This window comes from Cavia porcellus, unplaced genomic scaffold, assembly GCF_034190915.1.
Source record: "Cavia porcellus strain 051 isolate PalLab524CR breed Dunkin Hartley unplaced genomic scaffold, mCavPor4.1 scaffold_10, whole genome shotgun sequence".
Lineage (NCBI taxonomy): Eukaryota > Metazoa > Chordata > Mammalia > Rodentia > Caviidae > Cavia > Cavia porcellus.
In genome coordinates, this window is record NW_026947493.1 from 19,353,188 (window position 1) to 19,373,125 (window position 19,938).

Consider the following 19,938-nt stretch of genomic DNA (forward strand, 5'->3'; position numbering starts at 1 on the left):
GCCATCTGCCACTTTGCTGTCAGCATCAGATGCCATCTTTTATTAATGATATTTAAAAAAGACAGGAAATGTCACCATGGATGCAATATTTGAAAGAACAGGCAGGTGGGATTTCTATTTCTTGCATAGTGGAAGAAACTAGTTCATGATAAAGAGCTTCACCTGGAAATTGGTCACAAATATGTAGTATTGCATAATAAAGTTGTGGCTATCAAAATAAGCAAGAGCTCCAAGTACAGTGGGATTAACTTAATCCATGCACTGATGCAAGTGGCAAAGCTTCCAATCCAGACTCCATTTGTAACATGCTTCTCTCTCTGTCTTATTCAGAATGAGCACCTTTCTCATGTTGCAGTAGTGTTTTCATTAACACACACACACACACACACACACACACACACACACACACACACAGATGCACTCCAGTCTTTGACTCAATGTTTAAAAATACAGGGATTCTAGTCTATTGAGGAAATCCATCACACGGGATTATTCGAAGTGTCCATATTGATTTGTTTCACAGTACTATGTCTTCATTCTATGTCACTCACTGAACTGACCCCAAAATTTGCAGTCACCCAATCAGAATTTAACCCAGTGGATCCCACTGGCCCCTATAATCAGAAGGGTATGAACAGAAAGGACTTTCTATATAACTGACAGGAATTTCAGAATACTTCTGCATACTTATTTACCACCTGGCAGCCAAGTACAGGAATGCAACAGAGAACAAAACCACATCCTTGCACTCATGGAGATTACACTCTAAGAAATTTTAATCATGAACACAAGCAAGTAAACATGTGTATCAATTGGGAAATTGGGGAAGAGCAACAGAGGCTGAGGATTTCTCAAGTCTAGGAGTATGTATGATAGCAGGAACTAGCACAGTACTGAACCAAGTAGAATAGAAATAGAGACTTTGGATTTTTTCATTCTGAGAAGCTACTACAAGGATTTGCACTAAAGACCCATACAATTTGACTGAGCCTTTGAAAGGAACCTTATAGATGCAGTGTTAAGAGCAAAGTATAGAGAACCAAGCATCAGCACTAAGAAACCAGTTAACCTACTGCAATGGTATAAGTAAGAGATGAATGGTAGCTTGCACTAGGTTGGTAGACGAAGATGATTAACATTGAGGTTTTGATACATATGACTAAAGGATCTGTATGCTGATATGAAAATGCCACAGTGAAACCCAATATTCTATATAAATAATATGCAGTAATCCAAAAAAGATTTTTAAAAAGTCAAGATTTTCTCATAGGTTGAGAGAAAAATCAAAAGTCCTAGTTTAGAGATGTTACTTTCTAAATTATTTTCTTAAGACAGAGTCTCACTTCATAGTTTAGAATAGTCTTGAACTCACTATGTAGCCCAGGGTGACATCACTTTCAATAACTTCATGAAACTCTGTAATTTTTGGCCAGATATGCAAGTTGACTTCACAAGGTAAATTACATTTTCGTTCTGTTACAGAATCTTTAAGTCAGTCAAAATAGAGTGCAGAGAAGCAGTTACACAGAAGAGACGTAAGTAGAGTTCAGTGGTGTAAGTGCTCAGGTATTAGAGAATATCTCAGTGATGTGGCACATTTTACTTCCCTATTCAACCTTCTACCAATCTTGCCTTGAATGCTAAGCATGCTTTATTTTTCCATTCAGCCAGATGAGATGCAAAGGGGTGAATTTATTTTCTAACATCAGATTCTACTGTGGACATTATTTGACCAAAAGAAACCCTGAAGGATTAAATATGCTTCATATCCTGCCGCACATCAAGATTAGTCAGCATTGTGTAACCTTAGGTTTAGGGACAGTATTTTCCCTTGCCCTTTCAGATTTACCATGAGGCATTTGCAGTGTTACCTTATCTGACTCTGGATTAACAAGTCTGTCTAGTTTCAGTTGCCACCTGACAGTTTCCCTGAGAATGGGGGGAGAGGAGGGAATCACAGGCCAGTCATCAGAAAGAACCTAGAAGGAGGTGTCCAAAAGTATGGATGAGAGGAAGATGCCAGCTGGGGAGGACAAAATAGAAGAGAAACAATAACCTCCCCATCAGATAGCAGAAATTGAGGAAGAAACTGGAATGGCTCACAGTTTGTGTACGAGTCTATGTTTTAAGTCAGCCACACTCTTAGGGTAAGCAAGCATCATAATACCCTACACATTGCCAGTCTCGTCTACCACAGGAACTGGACTAAGAACCAAAGACCCGCTTCCCAAAAAAATCCATCCAGCCTTTCATTGTCTTAATACAAATTGTACATAGTCCCCACTTTTTCTCTTTTAGTGGGATCCTGGGTAACCTACTTGCTGGTCTAAGCAGACTATGAGTCTTCAGGCAGAAAGGGACCATATGTCCTATCGCCTTGTATTTTCACCCTCTTGTCCTTGTCCTCTGTTTTCTCCCTTCCTTGAACATAGTAGCTCCTGTTGCTTTAAGAAATTGAAGTTAAGCATCTATTCAACACTAAATCTAATCTTCACAAAGAAAAGGGATTGGAAGCCACCTCAGAAAAAAGGGCTTTTTTCTTGTCCTTGTCCTCTGTTTTCTCCCTTCCTTGAACATAGTAGCTCCTGTTGCTTTAAGAAATTGAAGTTAAGCATCTATTCAACACTAAATCTAATCTTCACAAAGAAAAGGGATTGGAAGCCACCTCAGAAAAAAGCCCTGAGTCATTGTGGCTCTCCTATAAGTTTAAAGTCATAAGGAAAATAAAAGATAGTGAAGCCATCTCAGCAGGGTTATACGAGGTGAGGGACAATGGAAGACCTTTATTCTTAGCTTCTATCCAGTCCTGCTTTTAGAATAGAAGTGAACATAGCAATCAGTCGGCAGCCAAAAGATGAGAAGGATGCTTCTGATGCTTGGCATTCCTAATTTCCTTCTTCTATGATGAAAGCAACAAGGCTTACAATTCTCTCTTCCTAGTTTGAAAATTTCCAGGGACTGCTCATATTACAAAAAGGCAATTCTATCCGACCTAAGATGTCCCATGAATCACTTAGGATAAAAGATCTCTTAGCTTCAGAATTGTTAAGATTATTTTTAAGGCCAACCCTTGGCAAGTTATTTTCCTTAACGATTTTTGCATCTAGGTTCTTCCCCAAGGTACCAATCTAACAATGACAACTGTCCTACTGGAGATTCTTTAAAGAGTCCATGGTAGTTGCCTCAAAAAAATTTAAAAAGTTTATTTCCTAATATTTCACAGATAGTTATTCTGCTACTAATCATTATTCTACAATCATGGACAGCTTCAGTTTGCAATGTTCCATAATCTTTCAATGATCTTTATGTGTATCATCAAGAACCCAATCACACTTGGGAAAAGATTTGAGATTTTTTCTATCATCTGGGCCAACCTAATAATTGTTAGCTTAAGCCAACTATAAAAGCATGACAAATGGTGCTCCTGTCCTGTATTATTTTAAAGTAAACCAGTGTATTTGGCAATATGTGTACAGAATCAAGTGACCCCACTCAAAAGATCAAGTCATCAGGCCACCACTCAGGCAGGCATGTAGCACTGGACACTCGGTGGAGGATCCATTAGGAAGTTCTTCTGTTTAAAATCAGCTATCACACTGGGAAAAGTCAGGGTGCTATTTTGGTTCAGGTGTTAAAAGATTAACATTCCTACTTTTATTTTTCATAATAGGAATAGTTTTTCTTCCTCACTAAGACAGAATTCAGATAACTCAAGTCCCAAAGGACTAAGATTTTAATTTCTTTATTGGCATCTTCACAGTTGATGCCTCCCTCTGGGAGGGAGCCTGTGCATCTTGGAAAGAGCGAAAGGCAAATTCCTATGATGGGAGCCTCCTTCATATGTAGCAGGAGCACACCCAGCTCCCAAGTGAAGCCTCTTAGGATTGATAAAAAAATTAAATCCTGACTGCACTCCAGCACCTGAAGGCTCCCAATAGATGCAATATATGGATCTGGAATGCATATTAATTAACCCTTCCTCTGAAGTCCCAAATGTGTTAAAGCAAGTCACAGAGCAAAGAGAATAACATGTGACGTGGTCCTGAGAAGAGACATCTTCAGAAGGCTGTGGCTGATGTCCCACACTCATCTTTCCTTTCCCTAAGGCCAAGGCTGGGGCAGTCCATTTGTTTTGTTATCACGTTAACCCTGAAAGTATACCAACAGTGGTCTGTAGTATTACCCAGTGTCTCTTTCATAAGGACCCACACAATAAACTCCTTCTTGAGTATCCCTACTCAAAATAACATTAAGAAAAACAGTGAAACTTGAGCATTTTCCTACTTTACATTACTTGTCAACAAACTTATCTAAATTCAACACCAATCAGTTATTTTAGAGATCAAATGCAATGCCCATCCATTCTCCCCCTTGTAAATAGCCTTTCTTCTATTTTATCCTTTAATTTACATTTTGGACAATGTAGTAAATTGCTTTACATCATATTCCACACGTGAGACATTAAAATATGTCATTCTTGGGTAAAAGTCTGCTTTCTAAGGATACTCTTACCTGCATATGAGTCTGTTTTTCACCAAAGCTGTAAAGATCTCCTGAAACAATTTATGCTGGGGATGTCTGCTGAAATTCCTCTCATTCTTGTAGTTTATACTGGGATAAAACAAAGAGAAAAGTGTTTTTGCAAAAAAAATTGATTAAGGCTATCTTAATGTTACCAATTGGACGGACACTGTTGGGAGTTTTGAGGCTCAACATATTGCTAAATGCAAGTATCAGCTGTTAAACTAGAAATTCAATTGTAAACAATAAATTTTACAGTCAAATATGTGTTTTATCTTATCATGGTAGTTAAGATATTACCTTTAAACATTTACCACCTAAAATTGGTTGGAGGGGAGGACACTCAGAGAGAAAGAATGTCTAGGGTTGTTACTATTCAGCTGTGCAACAAACAGGAGAATTCTCTCCCTTCTTTTCCACTCACCCTCAACCCCACTGTTTGCTCTAGATATTAAATCACTGACTGTTGCCTGCATTTCCTACTAGATAATGGGGCTTGATTGATAGTTCACATTCTTCCAGTTGTACTGAATGCTTCATTTATCCAGTCTGCACTCCTTCAGCTATGCTGATTGCTGATTGTTGATTGTCTATCTTTTGTGTATATTTAATAAAGCTTGGAGATATTTCAATTTTAGCTTCTTTTTGTTGATATCACATCCTACCAAAGAGATTTAAAAAGTCTATTGAGACATCCCCTTTCAAAGCCAGAAGGTATAAAAGAAAATGCACAAAATGATCACATTTTATGGAATCTATCATACTTTTGTGTCTGTTAAAATAAACTGATTTTAAGACCGAGGACAAATAAACTAGAATTGCATGAGTTTACCACCTCAAAGGCAAGGTTTGCAACCTTATGTCATCATAGGTAACCATCTGCCTTTGTTAGCTTTTGGATGCTGTTTATCCTGCAAATTCCTTCCTACCCAGGTGAGGGCTGTAAAGGTTTCCTAGTACATGGTTACTGGTGAGCTGAGTATGTAAGGAAAAGTATTTAGTACTTCTCATTAAAGATATATTTCAAAACTATGAACCCAGGTAATGTCATGTAGATTTCTGGACCTTTTCCATTTGACAGGTAACAAACTAGGTTAAACAAGTAAATGATAATTCTGGAACATTCATGTTGATATTTCATCCGGTTCATTATTGGTGCCAGATGACCCAGGAACATTCTAAAACAGAGAGAACCAGCTCCTATAAGGGGAGTGGCCCATGAGAATGTACAGCTTCTAGAAGGTCTACCTGGCAACCAAGATAAACATGGACCTACATTCTTAGTGCTAAAGGTGAGCTGCTCTCCTTGCAACTGGAAACTGCTGTTGTTGTGACTACCACACTCGTCAGCCACCACATCTGTTCACAGCAACAGACTCTTCTGTCTTCTTCCTACCAGCAAATTGCAGACAGACCAAAAGCTAAGACAAAGCTTGGCACTGGCTGACCCAGGTCAACATCCTGGAACCATTTCCTCATTGAACAGATGCCAAATCTATGTCAGCACAGCTCAATTCCACCTGTGACTATTAAGCTTGTCATTTATGCATTTTTATGGGGATGATTTGAGCACTAACCAAATTATGGAACTAAGAATTTCCATGGTAAACGGTGAGATAGTTATTAAATTGTAGCACCTGTTACAAATGTAAATGGACCAACCAGGACAGGCTGCTGAAGGACAGGGAGATTTCTTACCTAAAATTTTCAAGTTCGACAGCTTCTGTGGACTCATGCCACTGACCTCGAGCTCTGGGCCCGCATGCCTTGATGGCGGTCTCAGACTTCGTCATGCTATTTTGGGCACTCTCAAAGTTAATGGCTGGAAGCTACAGAAATAGAAGCCAGAGTACGTGAGGATCACAATGCAGCACAGGACAGAGAAAATAACACAGGGAAAGGCAGAGGGGTGAACCAGTAGAATGAACTCCCATACACACTGGTAATGCTATGGTCAACATAGGGCTTTCAAAGATGTAAGCATCTTTGAGTTAAGCATTTACTTAATCTTTCTCACATTAATTTTTCTTTATACCATTTAACATCACTTGTCATATCTTAGAGTTTATGTTTTGCATGTATAGTTATTTATGTATTGCATGTTATTTACATAGTTACAGTCCCCTTGGATTAAAATGTCACCTCCACACAAGCAGGAACTTGCTTATTTTTGTTCAGTGCTGTTTCCCCAGGTCAAAGGTGAGGCCTGGGAATCAGGTTTTTGAGGATCTGCCTGTGTGTCAATGGTGGAACTGAATTTCTAGATCCAGGCTGCAGCGTGAACGGCCCTAGCTAAGTCCTCACACATTGATCTGTTCAACAGCATTTCCCAAGTAGACTGCTGCTCAGCCCACCATGTGTCAAGGATGTAATGGTAAATAAAACTATCACAGGTATCAGCCTGAATATCCTAATTATTTAATACTATTTGTGAAAGTTATTGAAATATAGTGCTCACCATAAGGAAAATAAAAGTTTTTAAAATTATCTACAACTTGACTATGCCTTTATTAGATGAATTGCATAATCACTCATATGAGAAATTGTCAAGTTATCAGTATTTAAATTATTTCATTGGCCAATATTTACTTATAACTGAGAAAGCCCTGAGATGTATTTCTGGTACCACATAAACTTAAGCATATATTTTCCAAAGTACAAAAGAAAGATGTTCTATAATTATTACAGATGAGATAAGCCAAACATAATATAGCAAAAGATGTAGTTTTTAGTAAATCAACTCTATTCTTTATAATTATGAAATAAAGCTACCATATGCTACACTTAGTATCTTGTTCCACTGAGGTATATGACAGAAATCAATGTGAAAACATTATTTTCCTTTTTTTCTTTTTTGTCTTTTTCCTTTTTATCAGTACCAGGGATTGAACTCATGACTGCCTGCTTGCAAAGCAGGCGCTTATGCCACTGAGCTAAATCCCCAGCTAAAAAACATTATTTTCTTATTAAAATAAAATATTCCTCACTTACCGTAAATGAATTACAATAAGGGAATTGTTTAACAGCTAAAAGAAAAACCAAAATCTTTTTTTATCATATGAAAGACACAGCTGGATGCTCAAAATATCAATAACATTCAATACTGCAAAAAAAATCTATTTCAATTCAGTCAATCTACAAGTCCTAATACCAACATGACATAGGTACTGATGGTAGCAATGTTAAATGGTTAAGATAACAAATTCCTAGATTCTGTGGGTTTAAATTCATCATGATCTCAGAAAATTTGCCTAATCTTTCTGTGTATTGGTTTCCACATCATTACAATGGCAATAATAGTGTATAACTCAGAGTTATTATGAAAGTTAAGTGAATTACTATTTATGAAGCATAATTCTATTTTATAAATTTTTTAAAACCTTGTAATCATTCCCATTGTGCAGATAAATTTGCTAAATAAACATAATTTGTAATATAAGGACATCTTAGGTGATTTCCAAGTGTAAACTAATAAGCTAAATGATACTAGGTATGAAGTCACAGTAATAAAAATATTTTCCTGTGTTACACATGAACTCACAACACACAGAAAAATCAGAGGTAATTTTTCTAGTCCCAAAGAGTTTCAAACTCCCTTGGCATTGATACAGTTCACAGACTCCTGTTTACAAGAGCGAAGGTAGTCAGCGCTGAGAAGACCAGGACACACTGCGAAGAGAAGAGGGCAGGCAGCCGCTACAGGCAGCAGCAATCACCTTTGAGCAGAGCAGGCAGCTGGTACTGAGAATCAATACATGGCAACTCAGGGAATAAGATGGGAGCTGGCAGCCACAGTTACAAAAGCCAGGAACTTAAAATGAAGCCTTGAAGCAACCAGTCATCTTCCAGTGAAAGCATCGTGAGTTCAGAACCCAGAACATTTGGCTCCCTGATGCCCCAGACCCTCTGGTTGTCTAATTACTGCAGCACAGGCATGTGTGGCCTGCAACCCCGTCACATTCCGGATCTCAGGTCAGTCCACGCCCAGGCCCTGCTACATAACGCTCACCTCCTTCCCAGCATGTATCATGGTACGATGTGATTATACAATGTCTAGTCCACACAGCAGGCTTCTCCCCTTGAATTTGGCCACTTTGAAGATCACATCTGTTTTTGTGATCTCTCACAGAAAATGGCATACAGAAGATATTCAAATGCAAAGCTGCTGAATGAATGATCACATTATCCATAGTCAACAAATCGATCTAGTAAACTGCCTCTAGAAGAGTTCATGCACTGGACACTTTGGTAGCAAGACACAAGGGATATCAGACAGTTGAAATGCAGGATACACAGTAAGCAGGAAAAACGAATCGCTTCCTTCAGAGTGTTTGCAGTCCCAGAGGTGGGGAGTTGCAGCCAATAGACAGGCTTAAGAAAAATGCTGCAGAATTAGTGACCAGGGTTTTGTTGTGGTGTAAAGTACTGAGAAGACAGCCCGCACACAGAGGTGTCGGTATATCGCAGGGAGATTATCGTCCAAGGTAGAAAGTAGACAAGAAATATGTAAGCTTTGCAACCAGAAGGCACCTGGCAGTTTAAACAATACGAGTGGAAAGGAAAGAATTGGGATCGAAGAAAAAGCTGCATGGAGCACGGCCTTCCTAAAAGTTCAGTTGTATCACTGCGGCTCAGAAATTCCAATATTCCTGATCTAATGTGAACAAGAACAAAATCCCCATATGTCCCTTCAGACACTGCCGGTCTTCTGTCTTCATCTATCATCACTTCCACCTGAAATGTCCGGTCGCCTTTGTGTTTCAGTGCTTGCCATTTTCTTCCTCCAGGTATTTGATTATTTTCGCTTCACCTAGAGTGCCTCATCTCCGTTCCAGAGGGAAAACTAGTCCATTTTTCAAGAACCACCTCTTTCTGTGTCATTCAACCAAGAGTGGCTTGCTGTTCCCCTCACAATGCACACATCCATCTTATCATTTATCCAGGACCATAGTTTGCCCTGCACCATTATGATCTGGGCCTATTCATCATTGCTCAGAGCGTGAAAACTTCCACATCTCATAGATTTTTTTTTTTATCACAACATCCACCAAAACCTCTTTTTCATTCCAAGGCAGTTTGTTTTTTTTTTTCCATCTTTTTAAACATTACAAACACATTTCTTGTTCCTACAGTGGGGGGGGGGGGGAGCGGGATATGACTTCTAGCTCTAGGCAGAATACCTCAAGATTTCTAAAAACCTCAGATGAAATTTCCAAACAGAGTCTGTACTTTTACTTTGCGTCAGCAGCAGTAGGAGAATTCTTTATCTTGAATTATTTGGTTCAACTGGATCGCCTCAGTGTATCTCTACTCCCAGGTCCGTCAGACTCTGAGAATGTCCTACGTCAGATGCTAGTATGCTAAAGCAAGATATGACACACACAAGCACACAGTCAGGACACAGACTGCAAGGAGAGCAACACCAGACAGCAGTGAGGGAAGAGGGCTCTGGCTCATTAGAGACTCAAAGGAAGGACATTCAGTTCTCTGCAATTTGGCCTAAACTAACCCAAGAGATTTCCTCTAAAACCAGCAACTGGCCATCTTCCCATTTGCAAAAAGCAAGCTACATCTTGTTAGAGCACAAACTCAGGTGAGCAGGTCTTAATCCCAAATTCCTTTTCAAACCAACTGCTGTAAATTCCAGAACCAAATATGTGACTCACCCACTTGTGTGTTTTGTGGGGCATTTTTGCCTGACCCCCATTCTACTTTGTTCCCAGCCTTCTTTTCCTTTTATCTTTGGCTTCACTTTTAATTTATGACACCTGTCACAGTTTATATATCATTACTCTTTATAGTCTTGCTGGAACAAGCAAAGTATAAATAAATTCTTGAGTTACTATTTCCAGAATCATTCTCCCCTTACAAATGTCTCCATATTATTGCATAATAGGGTGTTCAGAGTAACTTTATTTCAGAATTACAAATGCATAAAGCTTTACAAACAGAAACAGGAATAAAGTGTGGGATCCTTCATCCAATTGAGGACAGTTATTTTCATTTTTATCGTAGATCTACTTTCTGAATAATTCAGGCATTACAAATATGCTTTCTCGTATGTGTGAAATAGTTCACAGAAAGGTATGCCATGTGAACTTGTCAGACAACAGATTGCAAATTCCTAAGTTGGTTAGAGGAGAGAAAAATCATTAAGTTTGAGCCTGTGAAGTGTTAGCACAGAAGTGTTGTTGAAAAGACAAAATAATCTAGTCAGGAATGAACTTCAAAGTTTAAAAATTTGAGCTAAAATAACAACAAAATAAAAAAAAAACTAAAGACCATTGAAGTTTCATTTGCCCAGGCCACAGGTTTGTACATATCCTGTGGTGAGTTAATTCTCAAGTCACAATGCAGTTTAAGAAAACTGACCCAAAACCTGTCCACAGAGGATACTGTGAACCAGAGACAAAAGTCAAAGTTGCTGGCATTAGTAGCAAATGTGAGGAATTTCATGAGGAAGAAAGGCGTATACACAGGACTTTCAAAGCAAGGGAGAAAATGTTACAATGGGGTAAGAAGGTGCTTTGGAAAGAGAAAGAGATCACTTCCAGCATGGAAAACATGTACAGGTGATAGTATAGGTCTTGGAAATACGTAAGAGTTCACAGGAAAGAAATCTTGGAGAAAAGAACAGAAAGAAAAAGGCAGAAGTCTTTGGTGTTTTGGTTATATTGCAGGACACACAGGGAAGAAAACAATAGGAACTACAACCAAAGCTGTAGACTGAGTCACTTAATTTACCTCTCGGGAAAGAATGAACTTGATCTAAGGCAATCATGCACGAAGCTTTGTGAGAAGGGAGCCAGGAGATTGTTTCAGAAACTGTTTAGCAGTTGTTTGTTTCGTGTGCAGACAAAGGGTAAAATGACTGCTGAAACAGGTAAAAAAGGCGAGATAACCTGAGGTAGAGGATTAGTAATATTTTAAAAATTGGCTCCCAGAGAAAAGGCATTTTAAGAACAATTCTTACAACAAGTAAATGTCCAGTCAAACCTTTTTTCAACTGTGATTCAATTTTCCAACTCATTTAAAACACATCTCAGGAATCAGAGGCATACATTGTAAAGAGAGAGTATCTGGACTGAGAAGTATACTCCATTAACAGGCAGCATGCTCCTGAGAAAGTCATTTAACTTCTCTGTGCCCCTGTTTCCTCACTCATAAAAGCTGACTAGTTAATAGTGCTAAATAAGTGTTCACAGTTTGTCATTATTAATAGCATTGCTGTTATACCCAAACCTCAATGGATGGTCTCAAACCTGTGACTTTGCAAAATCACATAGGGAAAGTTCTAAAAAGAAAAATTTAGACATAAATTAAAGCACTGACACCATACTTCCCCTAACTAATAAAAATATTTAAATGCTATTAAAATTTGTCAGAAGTCACTCCTGTCCCCTCTGCTTGGTGAGGTACCATTTGTAGCAAACCTCACTAATGGTGCTGGAGCCAGGGAAGGATTAAGAGCACTGGAGGGAAGAAGATGAAAATGTAGTACACAGTGCCTTAGGAAAACCAATTTCCCTAAAGATTTGAAGAGGCAAATATGGGTATCAAAGAACACCTTGCTGTCTATTGACAGAAGACTGAAGGCTGGTTGTTGGAACACTTGGCCACCATCACGCGATTCAGTGGAATGCCTGCATAAGGACCAGAGTTTTGGCAGAGCCCTGCCCAAGTATAGGAGAAACAGCTGGATGATGCAAGAGCGAGAGTGGATGAACAGAGAAACTAGGTATCGCATGTCTGTAAAGATGTTAAATGGATTGATCCCTTCAAAAACACATGACTTCTCCTTTATTAACATATAAATTCTTTGAAAACACTACCTGCTGTTTGCTTGATTGGACATTCAAAAGGCACCGAAGTCTTTTAAGATCTGAATAGTCCCTAGGAAAAAGAATAGCACAGTGTCAACCCACAGGTGAAAAAGATCACGTTACCCACAAGGGCCGCTGCTACCTGGAGGCCCACTTTTAGAGACAAACATACGCACACTAACTTCCCCCAGAACTGTAGAAAAGACAAGCATGTTTCAGACTACTCAGTAAACACTGTCACCCAGGGTAGCAGTTGTCAAGAGTCTATATACTCAGCTTCTCAAAAAGACATTTCATCCATTCAAATAGCCACCCGCCTCTGTTAATCATTAGAAAAGAGTCAGGAAGGAGTTACCTGGTGGTGGTTCCTTGCTGCTTTTTATCAGGCGGCTTTTCTGTGGTCTTCAGCTTTTTGTCTTGATCAGGCATTGTAAAACATCAATGCCCTAGAATTAACATGGTATTCCTTTCAAAGTAAAGCAGAAAGAAAATTGTGAGCTGGGCTGCAGGAGCGAAAATACTCTTTATACAGATAAAATTCACTTGGAACATCTATTTAAACACGGGGAAAAGATTTATTTATATAAAACAATAAAAGTGTTAACATGAATGCCATTTACTGTTGGCCTTCAAAGGGCTTTGGATACGTTTAGGTCATGGTTTATAGTAGCCCATGAATCTATGTTTTCTGGATCATTCTTGATTTCAAATATTCTAAACCACTTCTCTGATAAATGTGGTTCTGCATGTCAGAAAAAGTGAATTCATTTTGGGTTTCCAAAACAGATGTCTATAAACAAATTCCTGCTGTTCAAATGACACTTTCATGCTGCTCCACATGCCTTTCTCAATAAATATTCTTAATTATATGCTGACAATTCAATGGTTCCTCTCTCATCATGGGTCTTAGCCAGAGTTTCGGAGAAAGCCCCACCTACTCGTGAATAAGCGCTCACTGCTGAGTCCTCTCACCAAGTGTTACCATGTTTCCAGAATCCAGAAAGCCTGAAAGTTACTACTTAAATGTGTATGTGTTTTAACCCCAGTCCTAAGTTTTCTGGTAAACTTAGAGCCACTCACATGGCACCAAGTATCTGGCAGGGAGACTGGGCAGCCCTGGGAATACAGCTCAATACTATTTCTCCCTCTGCCTCACTCGAAAGATACACCGACACACACAGAAAAATTTATTTGCTTTACTCCCCTTAGTCAATCTGTAGTCAACTGTTTTCATTTCCAGAACAGAAACATAAAGGAAGTTAAAGATACTACCCATACTTTCGATAACAGCAAATAGAAAGTTAACCATAATATTGGTTTCATTCAATTGGATGCAATAACTGCTTTTCCAATTGTGTTTCAATGCCACAGCTTGACTTCAAGGTTTAGTTCAGGCATGAAAAAGCATGCATTCTGGCCTTATAATTGCATGCTTCAACATCTTGTGAAATCAATGGTCAAAATCCAAGTATTTCAGAGGTATTTAGAAGAAACTGAATGTCTTAATGGATGTTTCTCTGCAACAGATAGAGAAATTTAATTTTGTGATATGTAGAAAGAAGGTTTAAGAATTTTAAACTTTTCCAATAATTTTTGATGATCAAAGCTTTCGTCATTGTATATAATTAGAAAAGGCATAATATGAATACCTCCGGGTTGTACCTAGCAACAATACCACAGATTCACTGGGTCAGTAGACATTTACTGAATGTTTACTATGTCTGACCTTAGGCTGAAAGCTGCTTAGCATTAAAGGAAGCTATCACAAGTATGCATCTCGGCACAAGCAAACAAAAACTCACTTATGAACTTTAAAACATGTTCTGTGAGTTGTTCAAGTAGAAATTTGACTTGGCCTCTGCTTTACTCTAAAAGAAAAGCAAGGAGGGGAGAGGAGGAGGTCTAACGTAGATCAGTGGAGGAGCTGTGATTTAGTGCTCAAAAGCAAAAGATCCAAGTGTTTTCTGTATATAGATTTTAAATCATTCCTCAAAGTTTCAAAATAAATGCAAATCTAGTCAACATTAAAACAGTACAATTCTGCTTTTTCTTCCCTGACAGAAGGAAAATTCCATACACGACTGTTGTTGGACTCGCTTCCCGCTCAGACTGTACCCTTAGACTGTTACAGACGGCAGATGCAGAAGCAGCAGTGTGGCATGCGTGTGGAAATGTGGAAACGCTCACAGCCTTGTGCCAGGAGCACACATTTACCACTGTCAAGCCCTCTAAACAGCCTGTGTTATTCCCTAGCTAATCCCCATCACTGGATATGTGAGCAGGATATGTGAGCGGGAAATAATCATCTAACAATTATCAGCTTGAGATCTGCATGCACTCCTGACTGGAAGAGTGAATACAGACAGCTCTCTACCAATGTTTCACTTAATTAAACAGCAAACAAATTTATCAGAATCAGTAGAAACAGATAATTGCCTTTAGATTGAAAAACAAAATCCTTTTCACTGGATGACTGATAAATCGGAAACTATGCTGAAAAGCTTTGAGAAATTGGGAATGTTCTAATATTTAATTGAATCTCTTTAAACTTAAGAGCAAACTATTACACTATACTAATAGGTGCCATCCAAAATGGAGCATGGGAGAGGGAAGAGCAATGCACATCTAAAGTTGCCCAGAGACAGAAAGTGCTAAGGTGAGGATGCCTACAGAAGTCAGGGCTACGGAGGGCCCCTCAAAAGGCAGCTTCTGTGTGATCACACAGAAGAGCTCTGCAGACTAAACTATGCTTCCAAGGAAAGAGAACCAGCTCTCAGAGTCCTCCCTAGCCTTCAGCTATTGGTTAAGCAGCTTTTGGGTAGGTAGGGTCCAAGGCACGTCCACCTAGAGGTAGAGAGACTCCAGCAGCTGAAGGCAGCAGAGGGACACAGGAACCAGCTGTAAGAAGGGGAACAACAGTGAAGCCACACCTGGGCACACTGTCCTAAGGGGTCAGCAAAGCTCTGGGCAGAGTACCACATTATCCACTAGGATCACCGATTCCAGGTGAAAGACCTATATGATCACGTGTCTTTTCTGTGGCTCTAAACTAAGCAAGGCATACACTGAAATAGCTTTCAACTACTCAGTCAAATTACTTTCCTTGGGTCCTTGGCCTCTCCAGATGCTCTCACAAACTTAGCTCCTAGCAGGTCAGTCAGACTTTGGTCCTCTTCTCTTCTCTTCCCCTCTACCAAGGGCAGTGGTGGCAAACTTACGGCACATATGTCACAATATGCTGTTTGTATCACTGAAAGCTCTAGAAGGTTTGCCATCACTGCCAGGGTGACAGCTCCCAGTCCCGTGGTTTTATGTAGCACCTGTAAGTCTTAACGTATATGCTCCTGCCTAACCCTGAATCTGCAAAGCCACCATCTACACATGTGATGGGCATTTCAAATTTAACATACTTCCTGCTTGCGTACCGAATAACCTCAATCCTCCTCACCACTTAACTGTCAGCACCTTATTATGCCATATAAAAGTCCAGGGACCATTCTTGACACCTGTCTTTCCTCTGCTTCTCCATTTAAGCTGCCAGCAAAAGCCAGTTTGCTTTCCCTGCTCCCCACTGCGGCCGGAATAATCTACTCCACATCACTGCCCAGGCCTCCTCTCCTCTCATCATTGGTCTGCTCCCACACAGGCTCCTCTGCATCCACAGGAACCAAAGGGATCTTTTTCTTTTTTTCTTTTGACATAAATCAGATCACGTGCCTCTGTAGCCTGCGCTCTCTCCGTTCTGTGCTTCCTCCTGCTTTTCACCACAGCTTCCACTGCCCTGGTCCTTTCTGGCCTCTCCCTCTTGCTTACTCCACTTCAGCCAAACAGACGATCTAAACAGAAACATAAACCCATAAACATGACCACCACTTGGGTATGGACGTTGGTGCCTTCCGAAACTCAGGTGGAAATAGCATTGCCATAGCAATCGTATTAGAAGTGAGACCTTTCAGAGGTGAATTTAGTGCTTTTTGTTAAAGGGCTTCCAGGCGGGCTCTCTTTTTTTTCAGTGCTGCTAGGTAGAGAACAATGCCCCTCCCTACTGGAGGAATCAAGACACCATCCTGGAAGGGGAGAATGGGTCTTCCCAGACAACAAACCTGATGGAAATTTTGGGTTTCCAAGCCTCCAGACTATGAAAAAATCAATTTGTTTATGTAATATTGGGTCTGTGATGTTATAGGAGCACAAACCGGACTAAGACTGTACCTACGAACTTGCCTCTCCCGGCTGGGCCAAACTTTTCCTACCTCCTCCCCCACTAATCTCAGTTTATCTTCTTTGTGTCCTTTGGGTCATAGTTCAGCGTCTCCTAAGACAGGTCTCCTCTCGGAAACCTGTGCAATATGTTCACCCACACACTAACAACAGCGCCCCGCTGTTTCCTCCTGGAGCTCCACAGTCCTAGACATCTCTTGTTCATTTATTGGTTTCTTTGAACTAGATCATAAGCCCTGGATGGCAGAAATCGTGTCTATTTTAACCATAAATATATTGACTATGCCTAAAACAGTACACAGTACAGCATGAGTACAGCATAAGCACTCAAAAAATATTTGCATTACAATATGTGAGGAGAGGCACAGTATTTTTTCCAGGAAGTTTGTCAATTACTAACTTTGAAGAGCTATTTATTTTCAGGCTTAGAGACTTTGCCCTCGCATGGGTGCTCACAGAGCAGCTTCGACTGCCCATATTTTAAACCTATGTGTGCCATATTGCTGTTGCCTGGTTACTTTATATGGCCAGGAATTGGGTTTCTCTTACTTACCAGACACATGATAGGCAATCAATAAATATTTATTGAATCAAAGACCTACTAAAGGGATGAATGGATAAAATGATTATATTTTTTAAAAATCTGTCATTACTCATTGTAGTTCAACAAATCTCCCATAAAGCTCCTTTAGAAATCAAATTAATTGATGTTATAGTAATCCTGGGTGCATCCAGGGATTAACTCATGTCTGCAGTCACTTGGAAGAAAATCACAGTTCCACATAAGGAAGTATTTATTCATCAGTAGTGCTTTGGAACCACTGGTGTTGAACAGATTTTCTTTTAATTTCTAAGATATTATGGGCTGATACTTTTGCTCCTAATCCATCTAGGTTGGATGGCATGGCAATACTAAATTGCTGTAAAATTTCTGTACTTATATCTGCATGAACCAGTAATCCTGAACACCAGCCCAATACCACCAGATTTCTGACTCTGTCTTTTCAAATAAGCAGATTGTCTTCACAGTAACTCTAGTTAATCCTGGGACACAAACACAGTCCTAAATCCAGAGTTTGAGGGAACTCACTCAGCAACGGTCAACTCCACGACAACCAGAGGGGGGCGATGGAGATCCCGGGAAGGAGAAGCATGGCCAGGTCTGAGTAGGCGCCTGCTTAAACAGAAACTCTTTGTTCTCTGGGGTTCTGTACAGCTTCATTTAAGAAAAGGGTTCCACTACTAAGAAAAGAAATAAAAAACTACTGATTGCCTAGCACTATTTTACGAATGCACAAGTCCAAGGAAAAGACATCACTGGAACACTTGTACCCAGGTGGATTTTCCTTCAATTCTAATGGGCAAGCCAAAATTCAATTTATGGATTTTTTTTTTTAAAACAGAAGAGTATGTGGCACTGTAATAAAAGATAATATATAACACCTGAGTGTAGGCGGGTTCACATAAACTTTCAGTGTCCTCAGGGGATAGCCAGTGGGTTTGCTGTTTAAAAATCTACTCGAGCCCAGAGAGAATTATATTTCTCATTGCTGAACTTTTCAATCCATTTCTAAAAAAATAAAAACAAACAAACAAAAAACTCCCAAAAGCAATTCCTATCTTCCATTGTCATTTAAAACTCGGGTGAATGTTAAAGAAGTCCCCAGAGACACAAACCTCATTTGCTTTTATTAATTGCAGGATAAACACACATGACAAAGAGACCTATGTTATGGCAAAATTATCTAGCTGACTGTAATTATTCTAAATTGTACTATATAAATTCTAACTTAGGATGGTATTTGTGCTATGGTTTTCAGAACCTTCACCCAGAAATCTTTTTTATACCACAGTTGCTTCACTGCTCAAAAGATTCTTAAGTTTACTAAATATAAAACTGAAAATCTTTTACATCATTGTGGAAAATAATTCCAAATCTCACACTTGTCTCTTTTCCCTATCAACACTTAGGTTAGAAACCAGCACTTATTAAGTAGTGGTAGTAAAAAAGTTCAGTGTGACTAAAGCTAATCACCACCTTAGCTATAATGGATTCATTATATTTTTTTTTAAAAAAAAGCAATAAAACTGGTCATAGTGGCACACACCTACAATCCCAGCACCCATAAAGCTGAAGCAGGGAGACCACCATAAGTCTGAGGCCAGCCTGGGCTACATAGTGAGATCTTGACCCAAAAACATAAAATTAAGTTAAATTTAAAAAGCACTAAACCAGCCAGGAATGATAGTGCACTCCTATAATCCCAGCACTCAGAAGGCTGAGACAGGAAGATGACTGAGAGTTAAAGCCCAGCCTGGATTACCAAGTGAGACTGCATCTCAAAAATAAACCAAGCTCTAAACTGCTATGAATCCTACTCCCAAGAGATCTTAGAACTTCCTTGTACCAACTGCCAGCAGTCTCTATTCTTTCTGATGAACTGTGGATAACCTTCCACGTTAGGTGACAAATTATGGCTCTGTCTATGCTTTCTGGTAGAGAGGGAAGGAAGGTAGCGCTATTAAACTCCCATAAGTGACAATGCAAAAAAAAACCATCTTCCCAATTCCTTTACTAGAGATAAAGAACTGCTGCTTTGAAAATTGGCTGAATAAGATAAAATTCATACAGCACAGCCAGAAGTGAATCAAATCTGATAAAATTCCCTGGTTAACGGCCAATTTCTTAAGTATGATTATTGTGCTGAGGTGATGCAAAATGTTAACAGAAGCAGCCTACTGAAGGACCTGCATCACCCTCAGCAGTGTCTTTTGCTGTTTCCCTTTAGGTCTAAAATACTTTTAAAATAAACACCTAAAATGCATTGATCACTGGGACAATTATTTAAGCATTTGAAGAACACAGAAAATTTCCTTTTTATAAGGAATACCTGCACTTGACCCAATAGATGTGCATTATGGTCAAAATATAGTGAATAGTAAAATTCTTGGTTTTTTGTTTTTATTTTTTGAGACAGGGCCTTACTCTGTAGTCCAGGTTGGCCTTAAACTGCTAGGGATCCTCCTGCCTCAGCTCCCCAAATGCTGACATTACAGGGGTGTGCCACCATGCCTGGCTGAACTTTTTTTTAACTTTACCACAGTGCCCTTCAGCCCTCCTCCAAACACTCCCCATCGCTTCAATCACACTTTTTCATCCTTCTTGCCACTTTGAGAAGCTCTTCTGGAAGTCTTCATCAGTGTCTTTAGTAGTGCTTTCGTGGATGCCTGCATGTTCTGAATAACTTGGAATGTTTACCTTTCAAGGTCATTTTCATTTTGGAGAAGCAGCAGAAGTTACACACTGCCGGATGCAGTGAATTAGGTGGATGAGCACAGAGGACAATGTGTTTTCAAGGCTGCCTTTCTGTGG

At 39.5% G+C, this 19,938-nt stretch overlaps 1 protein-coding gene across 10 annotated transcripts in view; it reads right to left on the reverse strand.

The window, feature by feature from the left end:
• Positions 1-19,938, reverse strand: part of Nek10 (NIMA related kinase 10) — a 234,913-nt gene that overhangs the window by 207,265 nt on the left and 7,710 nt on the right. For all 10 annotated transcript variants that reach the window (XR_010050080.1, XM_063257051.1, XM_063257055.1 and 7 more), the window contains exons 2-5: positions 12,700-12,810; positions 12,354-12,414; positions 6,220-6,350; positions 4,513-4,611 (exon numbers count right to left, since the gene is read on the reverse strand). Coding sequence is in view for 9 of the 10 variants with exons in the window: in XM_063257051.1 (XP_063113121.1) it covers positions 4,513-4,611; positions 6,220-6,350; positions 12,354-12,414; positions 12,700-12,773 (365 nt within the window). In the remaining variant the exon portion in view is untranslated. The remainder of the gene's footprint in view (positions 1-4,512; positions 4,612-6,219; positions 6,351-12,353; positions 12,415-12,699; positions 12,811-19,938) is intronic.